Source organism: Capsicum annuum, chromosome 4 (assembly GCF_002878395.1).
Source record: "Capsicum annuum cultivar UCD-10X-F1 chromosome 4, UCD10Xv1.1, whole genome shotgun sequence".
Taxonomy (NCBI): domain Eukaryota; kingdom Viridiplantae; phylum Streptophyta; class Magnoliopsida; order Solanales; family Solanaceae; genus Capsicum; species Capsicum annuum.
In genome coordinates, this window is record NC_061114.1 from 204247001 (window position 1) to 204266447 (window position 19447).

The following is a 19447-nucleotide window of genomic DNA, read 5'->3' on the forward strand; positions in this document are numbered from 1 at the left end:
AAATTAATGCAATCATGGATTAAATCGATTATTCTGTGGAGATCTACTTTGGCAACAAACCCGAAAGATACAAAGTATAGTTGAATCTTAAGCCACGACTCTAATTGGATTTTTACGCCTAAATTTCTATCTAGAGTGTAGTAGGATATCAAAAAAGATGAAAATTTTGACCCGTATTCTACAAGGAATCAAATATGAAAAAAATATTATTGTATTAATATGGAAGGAAAATTAAATTATATTAAACTAATAAAATTAAATAATAATTTTTAAAAAATAGTAAATTATAATTTTGTCTATTGCAAAGTCTTTTAATGAGAGGCAAAAAGTTCAATCACTTTTCTAAAGGTATTCACACTTTTAATATATTATTATTAATATTATTATATAGATTATAGATTAGATTTGACCATAATCTGAGTTTTAGATAGTAAATTCGCGCATTTAATAATTGAGAAAAGGACATTGTATAACACTTTTTAAAACAAACAACGCAAGTTTGATATTTTTTCAAAATGTGGTCAGTCGGATATACTATTTTCACTTAATAGTCGTTTCCTAATTTGGGTCATTTTGGTTCATATAGTTCAGATACAGTCCATATATAATACTGATACAGTTTTCAACTTGGGTCATTCTGCCCTTTTAAAAATATTTTAATTTTTTTTTTTTGCTATAAATTTTTTACGGGAAAAAATATTCTTTTTTTTTTATTGTTTAAAAAAATAATTAAATATAATAATATAAAAATGGTACAATTGTTATATAGAATATCTATCTATATAAAATATATGTATAGAAATTGTAAAGTTCTATCAAATATGTATAAAATATATTAAAAAAATATAGAAGAAGTGTATAAAAATTATATAATTGTTGTATAAAATGTGTAAAAAAAAGTACAATAATTGTATAAATTGTGTATCAAAACTGTATAATTTTCGTATAGAATATTTATATGTATAAGATATGTATAGAAACTGTATAGAAGGTATGTAGAAATGGTATAAAACAAGCCAACAAATTGAAATGGTTAGAAAGTGGAATTTAAATTTCATGGCCATTTCCGTGAAAATAGTTTAATTTGAAGTGCCGTTTCTATCCTTTCCCCATAATAATTTAGCCATGAGACTCGAAAACTTAAAAGTTGTGATATTTTAGATATGTTTTTAACTATTTATGCTACTATTAACTATTCAATTATTTAATTATTTATTTGCTATGTTAAATTTTTATTCATATGCTTCTAAAAATAACTCAAATTTAATATGGTCAAATCTCTTTATAGTACTAACGCTTGTCCAAAAATTTCATAGTTGCTATAGAGATGTGTTGTTATATATGTATACTGAAATTTGACGTTCAAATCTCATTTATTATAAACAAAAGTGTGAAAAGTTAGAAAGAGCATAAATATAAAAAAAACAAACATTAATAGTCTTTTTTTGATGAATTTATGAAATAAATGATGTGCACCATTTAAATATAGTTTTTTTTAAATTAGATATTTGTACTTAAAATTTACCGTATGCATGACATTAGTGATGATTATCATAAATATTTTAATATTTTATTTTTTACTTATAATATGCTATTACATAATATTTTAATATGATGTTATAGAAAAGTAATTTATAAAGAGTGTACAATTATAATAAACGCCGTTATTGTTATAAGTGGAATGCCGTTATAAAAAAATAAATATAACATGAAAAATCAATTTTGACGAAAATCAAATCACTATAATAAAATATTATTATAACGAGGTGACATTATAAAAATTTCTAACTATATATATTTAAAAGTTAAAATATGTTAAAGCCTATATCACAAAAATCAAAATACCGAAAATAACCAAGTATATGTATGTAGTTGGCGTTAGAAGCTAGAGGTGCAATATGCATCCTTGTGTTTGTTAGGTGGGTGGAAATGTAATTAGCATTAGCAGCCATATATTATTGAACAAACTGACGCACGTGACATGAATGGGAGGCACGTGCAGGAGTTTGGTGATTCTAAATTCTAATGGCCTATTTTTCAAGAGCTGCATATTAATTTTAGTTTAGTACTACTATTTTTTGTATTAAAAGTCGTCAATATTGTTGAGACTCGAAAGGGTTAGGTCCTTATGAACCCTTCAAGGGTTGTCTACTAACCACCATTATTAACAACTTTTGACTTCAACGTTTCTGATTTTGCATTTTAAAAAATGTGATTAATTAAATATATTAGTTAATTTATTGATATACTCTAATCCAATGGCGGAGTCAGACTTTTCTTTGAGGAAGTTCAGAAATAAATATACAGACTAGTCGAAGGGGATTCAATATCTATAATATATACATAAAAATATTTTTGACCATATAAAAATAGTATAATTTTTCGACGAAGTGAGTTCGAATAAACCACCTGAATTGCATGTGGCTCCGCTACTGCTCTAGTCTAGTTTAATATGCTATAGGAAGATATCAGCACTTTAACTATACAACAAAAATATATTGAGTAAAATTTTCCAACGAAAACTGAGAAAGATACTCCAAGTATCCAAATAAAAGGGCAAACTACTACAGTATAATGTTTTATAAGTAATACTTAAGCATCAAATTCTATTCTCATATTTTTCACCTCCGCTATTCGTATATCCACTCTCAGAAAAATTTAGAGGGACAGTGAATGTTAATTTCTAGATAGAAAATTAGTGGACACTGGACAAATATCAAAGGAAAAAGAAATTATTTTTCTAATTATTTGAATATCTTCTACAAATACGTTATTCCTCTATCTAACTTTTGATGAGTAACATTATCTAATACCACTTTAATATGGGATAACATATACTTCCTCCGTCTCATTTTACTTGTCCCAAATTGGGATAACATAACAATTAAGAAAAATAATAAATAACATGGCTAATTTATCAAAGTACCCTTATTAAATGATGTTCACATTTTAATTTAAAGAAAAAATAATTAATGCAAAGGGTAAAACATGAAAAGAAAAGTTTGTCTTATCTTGATAAGTAAAATGAGATAAGTAAAATGGGACATCAACTTAGTCAACTTGAAACGAATAAAATAAGACGAAAGAAATAATATGTAAAATTAATTGAGATACACACGAGAACATGAAGAGGAAAAAAAGGTTATTCATAAATCATATTTTGAAAGTGAAAAACAGGAGGGAGAAAAATGGGAAAAGAGTAAAAAAGATGGTCAAAATGAGAATAGTAGGGGAAAATAGAAAGTGAAGTGAATGGAAAATGCCACGTCACACATAGAGCCACACCTACCCACATAGAGACTAGTACTATATAATATTCTCCTCAAAGCTCCAAATTGCCAACTAACTGCACACACTTTCTGGGGAGAAATCTCTCTTGGCTTTTCTTCTTACTTTTTCAAGAAAACGATTTCTCCTAAGAAGTCCCTTTTCCCTTCACTCTCCACCATCACCCCCCACCCAGTTGCTTTCACCGCATAAATACAGACAGAATCTGTTTGGCATTTGATGCATGTAAAGTGAAGCAACTGGGTCTTCTTCTTGCGTATATTATATATTCTTTTTTGTTCCATCTTCTTCTCCGTCAACTTTTATTGGTATAAACTCATCAAAACAAAGAAAAGAAAGTGGGAACAAAAACAAGATTTCATTTTCTTTCTTAGCTTTTTGTAGCATAGTTTCGGGTTTCCATTTGCTTTGGTTTCTTCACCAACTCGCAAGAATCTTCTCGCATCGTTTGGAATTATAAATAAGCGTACGATCTATAGTCTCTTATTTATTTCTATGTGTTGATCTTTACTGGGTTTTCTTTTTCTTGTTTATATGTTGAGTTCTTTTTTCATTTCGATATGTTCTCTGTGTATTACACATTTTCTGGCGTTGATGTTGTGATATAATGTATAGTATATGATTTAATATGGGCCACCCCACTTTGTTTAATTGATGTTATATCTCGTTGGTAAGTTGGTTTGTAGTTGTTAATCTTGAATTAGATCTAATCTTGATTGCTAATTTTATTAGTAGTAATGGTTAGTTATTCAATTGATGGATTTTGCTCTATGCTTTCAAGTGCTTTTGCATTTTCTATGTAGGGATATGTTGTAGTTTTAAAAATGAAATTTGAATACTATGGAATAAGATAGAAAATTATCATTATTTGTGTGTATAGCACCTTCATTTTCATATTGATGGTGGAAAACAATGTTAGTCCCTGTAATGTGGGAAACTTCTTGGGTTAATTCTTTGACCTTTGCCTCATAATTAATAAAGGCTATGACCTAGCAGATGTTCGTAGTTTTTTAGGTAACTCTCAGAATAAGTTCTTTTGTTCATAATTCCATCTTGTTGAAATACTGCTGCTTTTGAAATATGGGCAATGCCACCCCGCTATGTTTAGGATATGTGTTAAAAAGTAATGATCAATATGAATAGTTTACCACAATGCCAATATTAACTGATGTATAGTTTTAGGTCTTGGGAAATTATTTTGATGAATGAGTAATTAATGTTGAGGTTAAAACACGAAAAGAATATGTTTTTCTCTTGATATGCTAAAACTGACGAGAGAAAGGGAATGAAGGGAGTAGCTTTGAAACTGAATTTCAAATACTTTGAAATAAGATGGAAAGTCATTGTTTGTGTGTATAGCACATTCATTTTCATCTTGATGGTGGAGACAATGTAGAAATAGTCCCTGATAAGGAGGCAACGTCCTGCGTTAATTCTTGGACCTCTTCCTTATGAGTAATGATGACTTATGACCATGAAATGCTCATAATTTTTTACCATTAACTCCCAGAAAGGTTTATATGTGAGTTTTGTTTTTATTTTGTTATGTTCTATGTAAACGGGTTGATGTTTTGATTTTATGATTTCTACTTTTATCTGTTGATATAATGTATAGTATGATTTAATATGGGCCACCACCACTTTGTTTTAGTGATTTCTATTTTAATTAGTTGAATTAGATCCATCATTATTGCTATTTTATTGGTAATGCTTACTTATTGAATTGGTGGGATGTTGCTCTATGCTTTTCCTTTTGCATTTTCTCTCTATGTTATCTTTCCCTCTGTTAAGGATAGATGTTACAAAACAATGATCAATATGAATAGTTTATCACAATGCCCGTAGTAATTGATGTATAGTTTTAGGTCTTGGGAAATTATTTTCATGAATAAGTAATTAATCTTGAGGTTAAAACATGAAAAGAATATGTCATTCTCTTGATATGCTAAAAGGGAATGGAGGGATTAGCTTTCAAACTGAAATTGATTACTTTGAAATAAGATGGATATCTTGGTTTTGGTGTATAGCACATTCATTTTTCATCTTGATGGTGTAAACATTGTAGAAATAATTCCTGATAAGGAGGCAATTTATTGGGTCAATTGTTGGACCTCTTCCTTGTATAAGTAAATGATGGCTTATGACCTACGAAATGTTCATAATTTTTTACCATTAACTCTCAGAATTGTTTATATGTGAGTTTTGTTTTCATTTTGATATGTTCTATGTAAACGGGTTGATGTTTTGATTTTATGATCTCTACTTTTTCTTTTTCATGATTTCTGCTCTCATCTTTTGATATAATGTATATATGATTCAATATCGGCCACCCCACTTTCTTTAAGCGATGCCACATCTGTTGGTAAGTAGGTTTGCAGTTCTTAATCTTGAATTAGATCTATCTTGATTGCTAATTTTGTTGGTAATGCTTATTCAATTGATGGGATTTTGCTCTACATTTTTTCTTTTGCGTTTTCTCTCTATAGTTTTAAAAATGAAATTCGAATTCTTTGAAATAAGATGGAAAATTATCATTGTTTGTGTATACATATTCATTTTCATCTTGATGGTGGAAACGAGGTAGAGATAATCCCTGATAAGGTCGGCAACATCTTGGGTTAAGTTATGTGGCTATGACCTATGAAGTGCTCCTAATTTTTTACCATATCTCTCAGAATTGGTTCCTCTGTTCTTCTGTGTGTAACTGTGTTGTACTTTCTTGTTCCATCTTGTCTAGTTGAAATGCTGCTGCTTTTGATTTGCATGAACTTTCATTGGCAATTATTTTTCTCTGATCTCAGTATGGCTGCAACGACACTTTACCAAACAGTTGGGGGGACTCTCCAGTCTTGTAGAAATAATGGTAACTCTGGATTGTGTCCTGATTATGGACGTGTTTCCTTGAGATTGATGTCTAAGGGTTTCAAGGTTGATGTTGGGTTGTTGAGAGGAGGAAGTTTTTGTTCTAGAAAGAGAAGTACTTGTGTAATTCAAGCCTCTGGTTCTCAGGCTATGGTTTTCGATGAAGCTTCAGCATCGTCAAGTGCCACCACCAGTGACTCCAAGAATAAAACAAGTATGACAGCCCATCTCTTGAACTGTTGTTTTCAAAATAATCATAGGCACAACATAAGATAAAAATTTCTGTGATCATTCATTTTTTCCTGTTATCACACTTATATCCCCCTTCCCAGAAATGATTCTCGTGGGATAAATTATATGATTGTTTTAAGCTTATTATCATTTTCCCCTTTCCCCTTCAGGTGAAGCTGCTTTGATCCTGATCAGACATGGTGAGTCTATGTGGAATGAAAAAAACTTGTTTACTGGTTGCGTGGATGTGCCCTTAACTACAAAGGGTGTGGAAGAGGCTGTTGACGCCGGGAAGCGAATTAGCAATATACCAATCGACATGATCTATACTTCTTCTTTGATTCGTGCTCAAATGACTGCCATGCTTGCCCTGACCCAGCACCGCTGCAAGAAGGTAATTTGTGGTTAAAGCTTGTAAAACTTGGATTTTCCTTATTTTTTCATTTCACAAGGATAAGATGTGTTTGGGAGTAACTGTATCACAATATATAGAAATATTATGGTTGATTAGAAGCCTAGTGCATTGCCCACAGATGCTTTCAAACTGCAGTAGACTCCTTTCAGTTTGGTTTATCATTCTGCTCTGAAGTGTTTGAGGCTTCTGTATTGGTATCCTAAAATATGTACAATTGTCACTTTCATGTCAATTTTAGGTGCCAACTATCATTCATGAAGAGAGCGAGCAAGCAGGAGCTTGGAGTCAGATCTTTAGTGAAGAGACCATAAAGCAATGTATACCAGTTGTAACAGCTTGGCAACTAAATGAGAGAATGTAATTTATCTTCTCCTTCTAAAGTCATTTTTTCTATATCTTAATATATCAGTTGATGGTGCTGATGTATGACTTTGCTATTTCGTAGGTATGGGGAATTACAAGGTCTTAATAAGCAGGAAACAGCTGATAAATATGGACAGGAACAGGTTCATGAGTGGCGTCGTAGCTATGATATTCCTCCTCCAAATGGAGAGAGCTTGGAAATGTGTGCAGAGAGAGCTGTTGCCTACTTCAAAGAACACGTAAGCTGAAGCATATTTCCTTTCCAGCATGTTATCAACCCTATCTTTTTGGTTGTTAAATGACATTGTTGATTTAATGTTGCAGATTGAACCCCAACTGGCAGGTGGAAAAAATCTAATGATTGCCGCCCATGGGAACTCATTAAGGTCTATCATTATGTATCTTGACAAGCTAACATCCCAAGAGGTGGAATTTCAAACTTTTGGAATCTCATGCACTTTTTGTCTTGTCCTGTTAAGAAACATTACGAATTGAAACTTTACTTATCAGGTTATAAGTTTGGAACTTGCCACTGGAATCCCCATGCTTTACATTTTCAAAGATGGAAGGTTTATTCGCAGAGGAAGTCCTCCAGCACCATCCGAGGCAGGGGTCTATGCTTATACCAGTGTATGTAACTTATCCTGTTGTTATACTGTTTAATTTGCTTGAATGGAACGATGAGAAAACTAGCGTAGGACATGCTAAGGCTATTATTTGACATAACAATAGGGTTACATCACAAACTTAAAACTTCAAACTCGCTAAGTAAGTATCAAACTGTGTGCTCGTATATTTTCAGAAAATTAAGTGGTTGCTACCTCTAACATTGGCCGAATAGGGGCGCTTGCTTCTATACTTTGTAATTTCATTTGATTTAAGTTCTCTTAATAAGAACACTCAGGTTTTCACCTCTCTTAGCATTAATTGAGGTATTCTTCAGCTAGTACAGAAGAAACAAGTCAAAAGCAAAGCAAGTAGTCTTTACATTTGTTTAAAATCCTGCATTTTAGCATATAGCCTATAGTAGCTATTTGATTATTTTTGTTTGACCTTTCTTTTTCGTAATCACAGACATTGGCTCAGTACAGACAAAATCTAGATGATATGTTTGGGAAACCTGACGAGGTATGGCGATTTACCGGTGTCCTGTTCTTTGAAACATCTGTTATGATTCTTTAATCTGCTTATGACACGTTTTGCAGGATCTTGCTGTCAGCTGAAGTAGATTTGATGTGCCTCTTGGAGATATTAGTTTCTCTTGGAAATGAAATTGATTTGTTTTTTTTCATTTTACATTCAATGTAGTCAGAAATGTTGTTCTAGAAGTGTTTGATGCTGTGAATTTTAATGTAGAATATGTTGGTTTGATTAAATATGAGTAGACAGAAACAGGGCAATGAGCTACTATTGTTTTTGTTCATCTATACAGCCCTTAAACAAGAAAATGTAGAATATACATGGGGGTTTCTTTTCTCAGCTAGCTATGTGGATCCATTTTCATTATGTTGTTTCTTTTTTTTCTTTTCTGCTATTGATCAAATAATTGCCAGATGGAAAACAGACTCTCTCCAGGGATCAGCTCATGTTCCCTTGCTGATTTGCTGACACAAAATTTTGTGCAGTTGGGTTTTTTTTTTTTTTCTTTTTTCTTTTTTGGCACCATTGTGCACCAGTTACTCCCCACTCTGCTACACGGCACTGTTTGTCTCCTGCAAAGTCATGCTGTGAGTTCTGGTAGAAATTTTGTTTGTAGGGGCTGGGCTAAAGCTAGTATCTCCACATTTTCTTGTATTGGAAAATTGGTATATCTATTCTGAGTGAGTGTATTATGCAAAAAATCCAAAAAGAACTACCTAGTATTAAGAGGCAGAACACTCATTTTATAACATATCATTCAGTACACCACCTAGATTAAAATGCTCTCTGCCGAGAACTTAAGTTATGAACCACTTGGTGAAATGGTTAATTTGCCCATTTAGTCAGCAAAACTAGGAGCAATCAAAAAAACAGCAAAAAATGAAAAGTTGAAGACATTGTCCTTAGTTGCACTGCTTTAATTTGTCAACATTCCCATTTCCAGGCAAAGTTTCCTCAACTGATAATTCCTCTTCATCAACATCAAGAGAAGGGTTTCTCTGCTTTCTCGTCTATGACTTCCGAATCAGAATCTGAATTTGTCGACTCTAAAGAGGGGTCAGCTGTCAAAGTTGGTTGTGCACTTGATGCAGAATTATCGTCTTTTATCTTCCAGAATGAAGACAACTTTTTATCATCTTCTCTCATCCTCTCAGCATATTTATTGACATCAAATTCAGCCTCATCATTTCCGCCAAATGCAGACTCCACCAGACTCATATCAAACAGATCCTCCATTATTTTCTTGCTGTTGGGGTCATCTGAATACATAAATTTGACTTTGCTGGCAGTCTTTGGGTCCAAGAAAGGCTTTGCTATCTGCATCATTTGGACAAATAAAAGAATTAGTTACCTGCTAACGCAAACGGAGATGCTGCAAGTAAGGGATGCGTCATCTCAATAGCTCAGAAAACTGAGGAGTTCAAAGGGAATCCCAAGGAATAGAATAAGTAAACTTAAGTAATGCAACAACTTGGAATGCTTAAAATTAAAGCATGCACATATTTTCGCTCTAATGGTCGCAATAACACCACCAAATTTGGAGGATAAGCAGTTGATATTTAACTCCTACTTTTTTGCTTTTCTCATTCATCTGTCAACAATTCTGGTTTTTTCTGTTCCTTTTCTTCAAAAGGCCTCTTAATCTTTTTCCAATTAATTTTTTCTTGATCAGGTGAAAAATAGCTTTCATCGGAGCCCTGATTCAGTTCTCACGTACCTTTCTTTCCTCACTTATTTTTTATAACTCCTTGTTTCGATGACTGTTCAAATTTCAAAAAAATAGAAATCCATGATCATATGATTGACAATACTGTCCTCTTTTCTTCTTACTCTAGTCAATGCATCGCGATACGTGAATTAAGTTTTCTAATGCAGACAGCATCCTTCAAAGTTTCAGCATTTCTGCCCCTCCGGAAAAGCCATGGTTTGCACCAAAATGCATCAATCATCTTACACACGACTGAAAGAAATCTGACTGAATTTCTAATAAAATCATTATAATATTGCAAACGATGCAAGACACTGAACTTGCAGCCTCAGAAAGCCAGAAGTCATTACAACTTCGGCTCAGTTTTGGCTAACAAAGCTGGTCCCAATCTTCATGATAACAAGCTGCCAGCAAACTCAGACTCCGGAGTGAAGGACTTGGTCTACAGAAGATGGATAGAGGAAATCTTAAAAAGCGACACAGCTCATACAACGAGTGCAAGCACCAATCGACTATGCTGGGAGTCCAGCAATCTCATGACTACCCCATGCATGAATATTTTTCTTTGGCATTTACTTACACTGAGCCTCACACTGAGTCAGAAAATCTCTTATTTTCAAGAAGTCTGTTAGCTTCAATGTTAACGTTGGAGGTCACTGCCAATGACTATAATCAAACATTCATTCAGTACACATTATAAAAAGTAGAATCCTGTTGCGTCGTACACATTATAAAAGTAGAATCCTATTGTGTAACATTCACAAAATTAACAAGTGCTAACCTAAACAAGTTCGAGGGAGAGTTACCTTCCAAAATGGTTCGAATATTTTGGGTGCATCATATAAAATAGCTATGCCCAGCCTTTCAGGATAATGGTCTTGCAATACATGAGCCGTTTCTTTTGTCACCTTGACTGAGATATGTGATAAATTGAATCCATGAAAATCAATCAACCAGACCATCTGTTCTTGGTCTTCTGGGAGATTTATAACAGCGTTTTCCATGCAATATACTAAATACTTGATTTGTCCTTTTATAGACTTCGTGTTCTGCAAGGAGAGACTCAAAAATGTTTTTACCAAGCTAGTGTTAGTTTCTTGTGGCCGATCATTAATTGGTGCAACTTATTAATAGCATATTTTGAAGTATATTTTCTTAGTTGCTGACAGACGAGCATAATCAATTTGAATTGGTTCATGAAATAATGTAATATACATAACACAAAAAGAATGATATAGACATTGTAGCTTTGAGGCCTATATTACATAGATCCTTTATTTGCCGGTGTCAAAGGGTTTGACATGTTTATGAACACTTGAAAGTTCTTCATAATACACTAATTGATTAGCGAATAACTGCATCCGCCCATATAAATTACTCACACACACCCGTATCAACTATGTATCAACAATAAATGACTCCACGTACTTGACTGAGTTTAACTGGTTTTAAAATGTTCATTTTCCTTGCAATATTGGTTGGATACGAAAATCATAAGCAATACGATTGTAACACAAAAGTCTTTTACCCAAGAAAGGAAAAGCAAAACTGAAACCTACCTGGCATCGAGGTCTCATGACAAGAACTGGCCTCCCATATTTGTCTTTATAGTTTGACCTATAAATTTTGCCTGTTTCTGCTTCAATAGCCACATCATCCTGTATCAAAGAAATGCTTTTTGAAAAAATTGAAAAATAGCAAGAAACAACAGAGGATACTGCTATCAGGCTTCAAGGTTGCAGTCTTGCAGATACAGACTGAGGTAATGCACGAAACAATCTAAAGGAAAAAAGATATCACCAATAATTATGAAGCAAATCATGACAAAGGTCTAACCATTGAGGAGGCGTAAATCTCAAAACAAATTAATTTCAATCAACAAAATACATCATTCTCTATTCTCCACAGAACAGAAAAGGATAGGAAAAGGAAAGAAAGACCCATAAATGCAGGTTCCATAAGTTCAACAAGAAATCCCAAACAAATGTGTGAACACTTTTGAAGATGGTAAAACAGAATATGACACAGAGAGAGGGGTTCTGGAACAGTACCCAATGAATTTCTTCAGGCTTGTAATCAAATCTCCACTTCAGGGTCGTTTTAAGCATCTTAGCTGCCTTCTTCACATTCCAGCTTCGAGCCGTTAAATATCTTGAAATGGATGCATCAGAGCAATAAAGGGCCAACTTACCTGAAAGCGGACCAATCAATTTTCTCATCTCATCAATCTGCTAGAAATATAAAGTACTGTTAGCGCAAACCCAGCTTAAAACCATGAAAGAAACTTTCAAAAAATGAGATACCTTGGTCTGTTTTTCTTCCGGTCTCAAAGAATTCTCAAAGCCATTTGACATAGATTTTGTTGGACCAGTACTCATAGTTTCAGGGAACTTTACTGGTATAATCAGTTAAACTATTCAACCACTGCACACTGTAGTGAAAATGATGATAAATTAAAGTTTCAGATTTAATAGTGCAACTCTCACAAGAACACAGCTATAACCATGGATCAGAACAAAAACAACTCATGCAAGAGCCACAGATTGGAAAGAAAGAAAAAACCTCATCAATGTAGCAGAAAATAGTTGCAACTTTTTTCATTGGCAAATTGAAAATATAAAGGGCAGCCCGGTGCACTAAAGCTCCCGTCATATAAAGTACGCAGCCTTACCTTGCATTTCTGCCGAGGCTGTTTCCAAGGCTAGAACTCGTGACCTCCTGATCACATGGCGGCAATATATATATATATATATAAGCCCATATGATTGTTTATTCAGGCAGCTCGTTGTCATCAAGGACATAAAGGCAAGAACCATTTCCCCATTAGAGTGATGAGTTTTCACAAGACATGAGTACATGACTATGAGAGAAACACCCCCCACTATTAGCACCCGTATGGGATTGCAAAATCTGAACATAAACCTTGAATTACAACCATTTCAGATGACATTAGCTACACAAAGCTTAAAATCACACTCACAAAAACATACCTAATATCAGTTTTTTCATTTATAATGCTAATAAGAAACTAGCTGCTTGCTGCTTGCAACTTGCACAAACAGGATAATCCATTGAGAACTATATAGTATATGAAAAATCTTAATCAGCCTTCATTGGTTCATGACACTCGAGCACGGAGAGGAATAATTGCCTAGTCAGTGGCTACAATTTCTTTGTATGATCTCATTATCATCTTTCAGTAGGTATTTCATGTACGTGTTAGGGCGGATTAAAGAGGGAGTAAGGTGTTCAGCCAAACGCGCTCGGCAAAAAACTACACGGTATATATAAGGTTTTCTTAAAGAGAGTGTGTGTGTGTGTGTGTGTGTGTGTGTGCATTTAGGATGATGTATCCTTTGTTGCATTACTTGGTGTATCCTGTATATGTTATTATTGGATGTATTGATTTCTATTGTATCTTGTCCTTTTACTATTCCTTGCCTAGATTGTTTTATTTTGAGCCGGGGGTCTATTGAAAACAGTCACTCTATCTCACATTTGAGGTAGTGGTATGGACTGCGTACACTTATAATCTCCACTTACCCTCCCCAGACCCCACTTGGTGGGAATATACTGGGTGTGTTGTTGTTGTTGTGTATGTATGTGTGTGTATATATATATATATATATAGAGAGAGAGAGAGATGGATTTTGAATCCCCTGAACACAAGAATAGAGGTTGGCTCAATGGTTTAGGGGTTTAAAATTCCTTTTGAGGTTCCAAGTTCAAATCACAAGCACTTTGTTTTTATTTTTCAAACTCCTTAATGAAAATCCTGGATCCGCCACTGTGTGTTACTACCGACATTTGCATGTTTTCATTCATTAGCTGCAATTGAACTAACATCAGAATTCGAATTTTTAGTATGTTTATCCCTTAAACTAGACCCTTAAAGATTCTAGCTCCACTACCAGTAGATTAGCACCTCAACTGATGACATTATAACTAGAAAATGATAAAGATCATTCTCTTTACCACTCTCTTTCTTGATCAACACCTCATACCAGACACCACCACCACAAGTTTAGCAGTTAGCACTCCCTATTGCCTAAATGGCTTATCCTATACCCAAATATGTCAATAAGCCATTTAGGTATCACATGCCACGTCATAACTAGATATTTGATGGATAAAAACTCTATCGAACAATACATTTGGTATAAAAATCTTCAAATTACCAGATTGAAGATTGAAAATGCGAGATCCAAACTAAGAGAAGCTTTGAGGACGCAAAATGCATTAATGCTTGACAGGATTTTCCTGTTCACATTTCCTAGATGGTGCAACAGGCAAATACAAACACGAAAATATTGCTTATTGCCACTAAGTTATTAAGGAACAAACTGCCTACGGAACAATATAAACCTAGATTAATGGTTTGGCTGGAAGAGATCAGAAACAACATTTAGAATCTATCAAGCTCTTCTCCATTTCTACTATCATTAATGAACTTGTAATTGATGTAATAACAGATAGTCAGCATCCATTAATCAGTTTGCTTAAACATGAGCAGCAACTCAAGGAGAAGCTTCCATATCCGAAGGAAATACTCGAAGTGCACATCCTCATTTCAGCAATTCTTATTTTTTGAGAAAAAAAAAAAAACCTTTACTTTTCTCACATTCTTCGTGTAGCCTAAGTTTTACACAGCCAAGACCAAACTTAGATTCCTCAACTCAGCCCTTGTGACTCATTGTAAAAAAGAAACAAAAACAAATTGAATAATCTGATCAAAACTCTAAACTCAACAAATTATTACTCAATCTTCACAACTCCTCATAATTCCCAAGATTTATACGGAACTCAACAACAACATACACAGTGTAATCCCACAAGTGGGGTCTGGGGAGGATACAATATATGCAGACCTCACCCCTATCTCGTAGAGATAGAGAAGCTATTTCCTATAGACCCGCAGCTTAAATGAATTACACAGAACTCAGTGATTGAAAATTGGCAACTGCACAGACTTCCACTATACATTGCAAACATCAACAATTGACCCTTGTTATTTAACATAATTTTAAGACCAATCATCCAAATCATCAGACCAAAAGTACAATTCGATAGTTAAAGTGATCATAGATATCAATAAAAAGGCTATAAACTCATTTAAAAAACAAACAAACATAGTGGGTGCTCAAAAAAAAAGTCAAGAAAATAAAAACCCATAAATATTTTTCAAAAATACAAAAACCCCATTAGATAAATTGATGAGTTATTACCTGGGTAAGTGTAAAAATGAAAACTTGGATAATGCTCAAGAATGATCTTCTGAATGATCAAGAATCAGAGAAACAGGAGTCAACTGAAAGAAGGTCAGTTTTGTCAGAAATTGTTTGGGTTGGGTGGGGGGTTATACATTGTACATACTGATTATTAAAGATATATAAAATGGGAATAATGGAGATGTTTAGGAATGGCGCACACCATGTGAGACAATCTGCAAACTGACTACAATAAGACCTCCTGCTGACGACAAGGTACTAAAAGGACAAAATAGTAAAAACATGAAGCAGGTAAGGTAAAGTTTTTTTTTTTTTTGTTTCTCATCCGGTATCGCATTAGAACCCGACTAATCTGAATTTGTGTTGTATAGGGCTTCATTCGGGGATAGCGATCCATACAGTCGAACCAACATAGTTTTCTCCATACCTAGAATCAAACCTTTGACCTCTGGTTAAGGGTAAGATAAAGTTACTGCAGCTAAAACATTTTTTTTTACTTTTGAATACTAATGTTACTGCCTCGTATCAATTTATGTGACTTAATTTAACAAATTGAGAAAATATGAAAGATTTGTAATGTTTTTGAACTATCATTTAAAATAAATAAATTATTAAAATGAAAAAAAAGCATAAAGAGAGAGTAAGTGTAACTTCAAGAAAAAATTATTGTATAGTAATATATTTTATGTGTAAAAGAAAAAAAGTCTATCAAGATTATTTTAACAAAATTCCTAAAGTGTTACGATGCTAAAAGATATACTTCCATCAATAAAACTAGAAGATTTTGTTAAATTCCAAGATTTTCTAGTGTTTTGATCCTTTCATCATGTAGAAAGTTGCTAAAATTCCAATATTGACAAAAATAAAAAGATTCATCACAAATTGGTCAAGTGACCCGTGTTTGACAAGAAATGTCATTGAACCGGACAACAAAATTATTAATTAATCTTATGTAAAAGCACAACTCAAAGAAGATGCAACAACTTCTTTAAATTTTCAATTGAGATTAGAGTAAATTGATTTTAAGGTTCTTTTAAGCTTTGTTATCTCAAGTTTTTTTAATCTAAGATGTAAAACTAGCTTTGCCAATGAGGTTTGTTAAAGTGGACTGTTGAACTACCAAAGTTCAACCCTTTTTTCTAGTCTTCCTAAAAGTAGGATAATTCTTTTATTTTACTTCTCCCCTAATGTGGATATTGTCGGGCTAAAACTCATACTAATTTTCTTCAAAAGAATTGATATTACTTCGTATTCAATATCTTACAAGTAAGTAAGTACTTTTTTTTCTCAATTATTAATGTGAAACTTTTTTTTACACACACTGAACAATCTTCTTCTTGAACTAACCTCCACATGACTCATCATCATTCATAACCTAATTTGGAGATTAATTGTGTGCCAACTACATCAATTGAGTATTTATGACTATCAAAGCCTAATAGATTTTTTTTGATGTGTATGTGTCTTTGAAGCTGCGTGTAAAGATGAAAAAAAGTACTAAGTCAGGTCCTATTTCATCACTCTGCCATTTTCATACTCGTCTAGCCGAATTATCACTCTGATGCCGGTACAATCTTAAGATACTCTTAATATGTTGATCCAATATTAATATTAGCATAGTGTGGTATTGTTCGCTTTAAACCGAACACATGATGTATTCCAAAAGTCTTATACTGTTAAAAGAACCAAGCATAACTTATAATTTCTTTTCAACAATCAATGTGAAACTTTATTCATACGCACCTAACATCAGTGGCAGAGCCAGCATTTTCATTGAGAGGGTTCAGAAGTAAACATACGAATTAGTCGAAGAGGTTTCAACATGCACTATATACATAAAAAAATAATTTTAAATCATGTATAAATAATACCATAATTTTTCAGCAAAGGTCGGATGAATCCCTTGGATGAAGGTGGCTTCGCCCCTGCCTAACATATACATGTACCTGTCTTGTTATTTTCTCCTCTTAATATAACTAAATTGTTAGAGTATGGGCCCTACTGATTTATCGATTCTACTGTTTGCCTATCTGTGGAACAGGTAAGTAAACGCAGTTCGCAGAAGAGAAAGCTAAACACAATGTTTTTACGTGGAAAACACCCGACTTAAAAAAGGTGTAAAAAAACACGACCTGTACCTCTATAGGATTTAACCCCAAATTCACTAAAACTCTTGAGCCTCAACAATCAAATAATTACAAGGTTTCTTGTAACTTAGGAATTAAAACTTCTAATTCCCATCACTACAAAAACACAAATCTCACCTAAGATAAGTGTTCCCAAATCTTCGAGTTCCCCAACTTGAAGACAAATACTTCTACCTCAGTTTATAGATCACTGAGTACAAGAACTATGACACGTTACAATTAAAAGAACCTACCTATTACAACTGATCTACGACTTAAGAAGTATAGATTAGGTTCTCCTTCAACTGGACGAACTTGTTTGCTTGATTTTTGACTGTCTCTTTTGTGCACACCGTGCTTTGATCTTTTTCCTTCTATTTATAGCAACCCTGATTGAAACCTTCAGTTGATCTCCTTTCCTTACTTGAATTGGATTGTCTTTTCCGTCTTTTAATTTCTGTCGTCTTTTCTTATTTCCTAGTTTTAATTAGACTACCTTGATGTCCTTCCTATATTGACTTGGATTGCCTTCACTTTTTTGGATTTGAACTTGTTTCATCCTGTCCGCCTTGTAGGATGTTCATGCTAATCAGTCGACAGTAGTAGATTCACTTGTGTGGAACATGTTGCATGGAACATGTTGTGGAACCTGTTTCATTCACTGTGTTCATCATCAAAACTTCAGTTTTCTTTTCCCAACAAATTCCCCCCTTTTGATAATGACAAATTCAACACCTCGGTATCCTTTATTCAACCCTGACATACTCAGAATGAAACATGGTTAGTCATTGAGTTATAAATATTGCATAGTCTATTCTTCCCCCTTTTGACATCATCGAAAAGCTGATTCAACAAGTGAAAAATCGTTTACTAATTCATGGCTATTGAGGCAATCACTAAGACAATCAAAATTCAGAATAATAGAGCATGAATACACCAAGATAAAGCAGGAGTAGAACATGTAAAAATAACTAAGACCATTTCATTCATGATGTGACTTATATTAACCAGCAGCACCCTAATAGAAAATAAGTCATTTAAGGAAAGGAACAAAAAGTTGGTCTTGGATATCAGAAACCAAGGCTAAAGGGATGAAGAGGAGGGAATTAGATAGGTGAGTTTCCTAATCACATCATCATTTTTAGCTCTTTCTCTTTACAATAGTGAGGTTAGGGAAGCAATTTGAGCTTGAAGAATCCCTCTTTCCTCTTCATGATCAGCTTGTGCTGCCTTCAATGTAACTTGTGCAGCTTCGGCCTCACCCTGTTTATCAGCCAGTACATTTCTTAGTCTCTGCATGGGGTTATCTATATTTCTCATGGAATCAAGTAGCATCATATGATTCACACTTTCTATGATGTCTTTCACAGTCTAGGAAGACCATACTTAAACAGGTACCCTAAACTCCTCAAGGATAGGGGTAAGCCAAAATTCATAAGGAAGTGCATGCCCATTTTTCTCCTTGATGAGCACCCTTTGCATGTGCTTCAGAATAAGTCTAGGTAGATCAATTCTTACTTCAGTATCTAACAATTCCATGAGAATGAGATCCAAAAAACTAGCCACATTCCTTCTCTCCTTCCTAGGAATGATCATCTTGTGTACTACATCAAAATAGAGCTGATGGAGAGGGTACATCTCTCTCTTAAAAACCCTTCGATAATGAATCAGATGAGGATTTCTAGAGAACTTTCTACAAATTTCAAGAGCAGAATTAAGGTTGTCCAGGGGTGGCCAATTTCCCTTGATATAGTGACCCCAACCCCCAGAAGGAATATGTTGAATCCTAGCAATATCAGAAATGTAAAGGTTCACAGTAACCTTTCTCACAGTAGTAGAAAACAACTCACCTATGCCCATCCCATTTGTATAGAACTCATAGACTTCAGGTTTGCCAAATTTCCTCTGAATATCTTCCTGAAGAAACAACAGAGACCATCCTTGGAACTTCAGTTTTCTCATCAGAGTTTGTATGTCATCTCCTCCAAACCCACTGATAACTCTCTCTCTCTCTAGTTAATTGGTATTTTTGGAAGTGAAAATTATGAGCCTCGGGAGTATCTTGATGAGAAGATGGAATGGGACC

General features: G+C 33.8%; 2 protein-coding genes across 3 annotated transcripts; one reads left to right on the forward strand and one right to left on the reverse strand.

Annotated features, from left to right (window-relative positions):
• Nucleotides 1–3335: 3335 nt before the first annotated feature.
• Nucleotides 3336–8642, forward strand: LOC107867550 (2,3-bisphosphoglycerate-dependent phosphoglycerate mutase 1). The gene is made up of 9 exons (XM_016713840.2): nt 3336–3754; nt 6090–6364; nt 6552–6775; nt 7035–7153; nt 7242–7398; nt 7484–7585; nt 7670–7789; nt 8234–8287; nt 8365–8642. Exons 2-9 carry the CDS (start codon nt 6091–6093, stop codon nt 8380–8382), a joined length of 1068 nt encoding a protein of 355 aa, XP_016569326.1. The 5' UTR covers nt 3336–3754; nt 6090; the 3' UTR covers nt 8383–8642.
• Nucleotides 8643–9021: 379 nt separating this feature from the next.
• LOC107867551 (phosphatidylinositol transfer protein 3) lies at nt 9022–15473 on the reverse strand. Of its 2 annotated transcripts, none has more exons than XM_016713842.2 (6): nt 15233–15473; nt 12311–12438; nt 12059–12235; nt 11567–11665; nt 10814–11056; nt 9022–9616 (listed from the first exon to the last, which is right to left on the reverse strand). In XM_016713842.2, the coding sequence occupies exons 2-6, from the start codon at nt 12383–12385 to the stop codon at nt 9281–9283; spliced, it is 930 nt and encodes a 309-aa protein (XP_016569328.2). In that variant the 5' UTR covers nt 12386–12438; nt 15233–15473; the 3' UTR covers nt 9022–9280. The 2 variants fall into 2 exon arrangements, with proteins under 2 accessions (XP_016569328.2, XP_016569327.2); XM_016713841.2 differs by having other exon boundaries at nt 12059–12238; nt 15233–15470.
• Nucleotides 15474–19447: the final 3974 nt, after the last annotated feature.

Excerpts from the sequence above, each read along its gene's own strand:
- LOC107867550 (XM_016713840.2), top strand. The coding sequence starts at position 6,091 with ATGGCTGCAACGACACTTTACCAAACAGTTGGGGGGACTCTCCAGTCT. Across the intron at positions 7,586-7,669 it reads ACAAGCTAACATCCCAAGAG|GTTATAAGTTTGGAACTTGC; the intron begins GTGGAATTTCAA and ends TTTACTTATCAG. Across the intron at positions 7,790-8,233 it reads GGGTCTATGCTTATACCAGT|ACATTGGCTCAGTACAGACA; the intron begins GTATGTAACTTA and ends TCGTAATCACAG.
- LOC107867551 (XM_016713841.2), bottom strand. The coding sequence starts at position 12,385 with ATGAGTACTGGTCCAACAAAATCTATGTCAAATGGCTTTGAGAATTCT. Across the intron at positions 11,666-12,058 it reads AGCCTGAAGAAATTCATTGG|GATGATGTGGCTATTGAAGC; the intron begins GTACTGTTCCAG and ends TCTTTGATACAG. Across the intron at positions 11,057-11,566 it reads TCATGAGACCTCGATGCCAG|AACACGAAGTCTATAAAAGG; the intron begins GTAGGTTTCAGT and ends CTCTCCTTGCAG.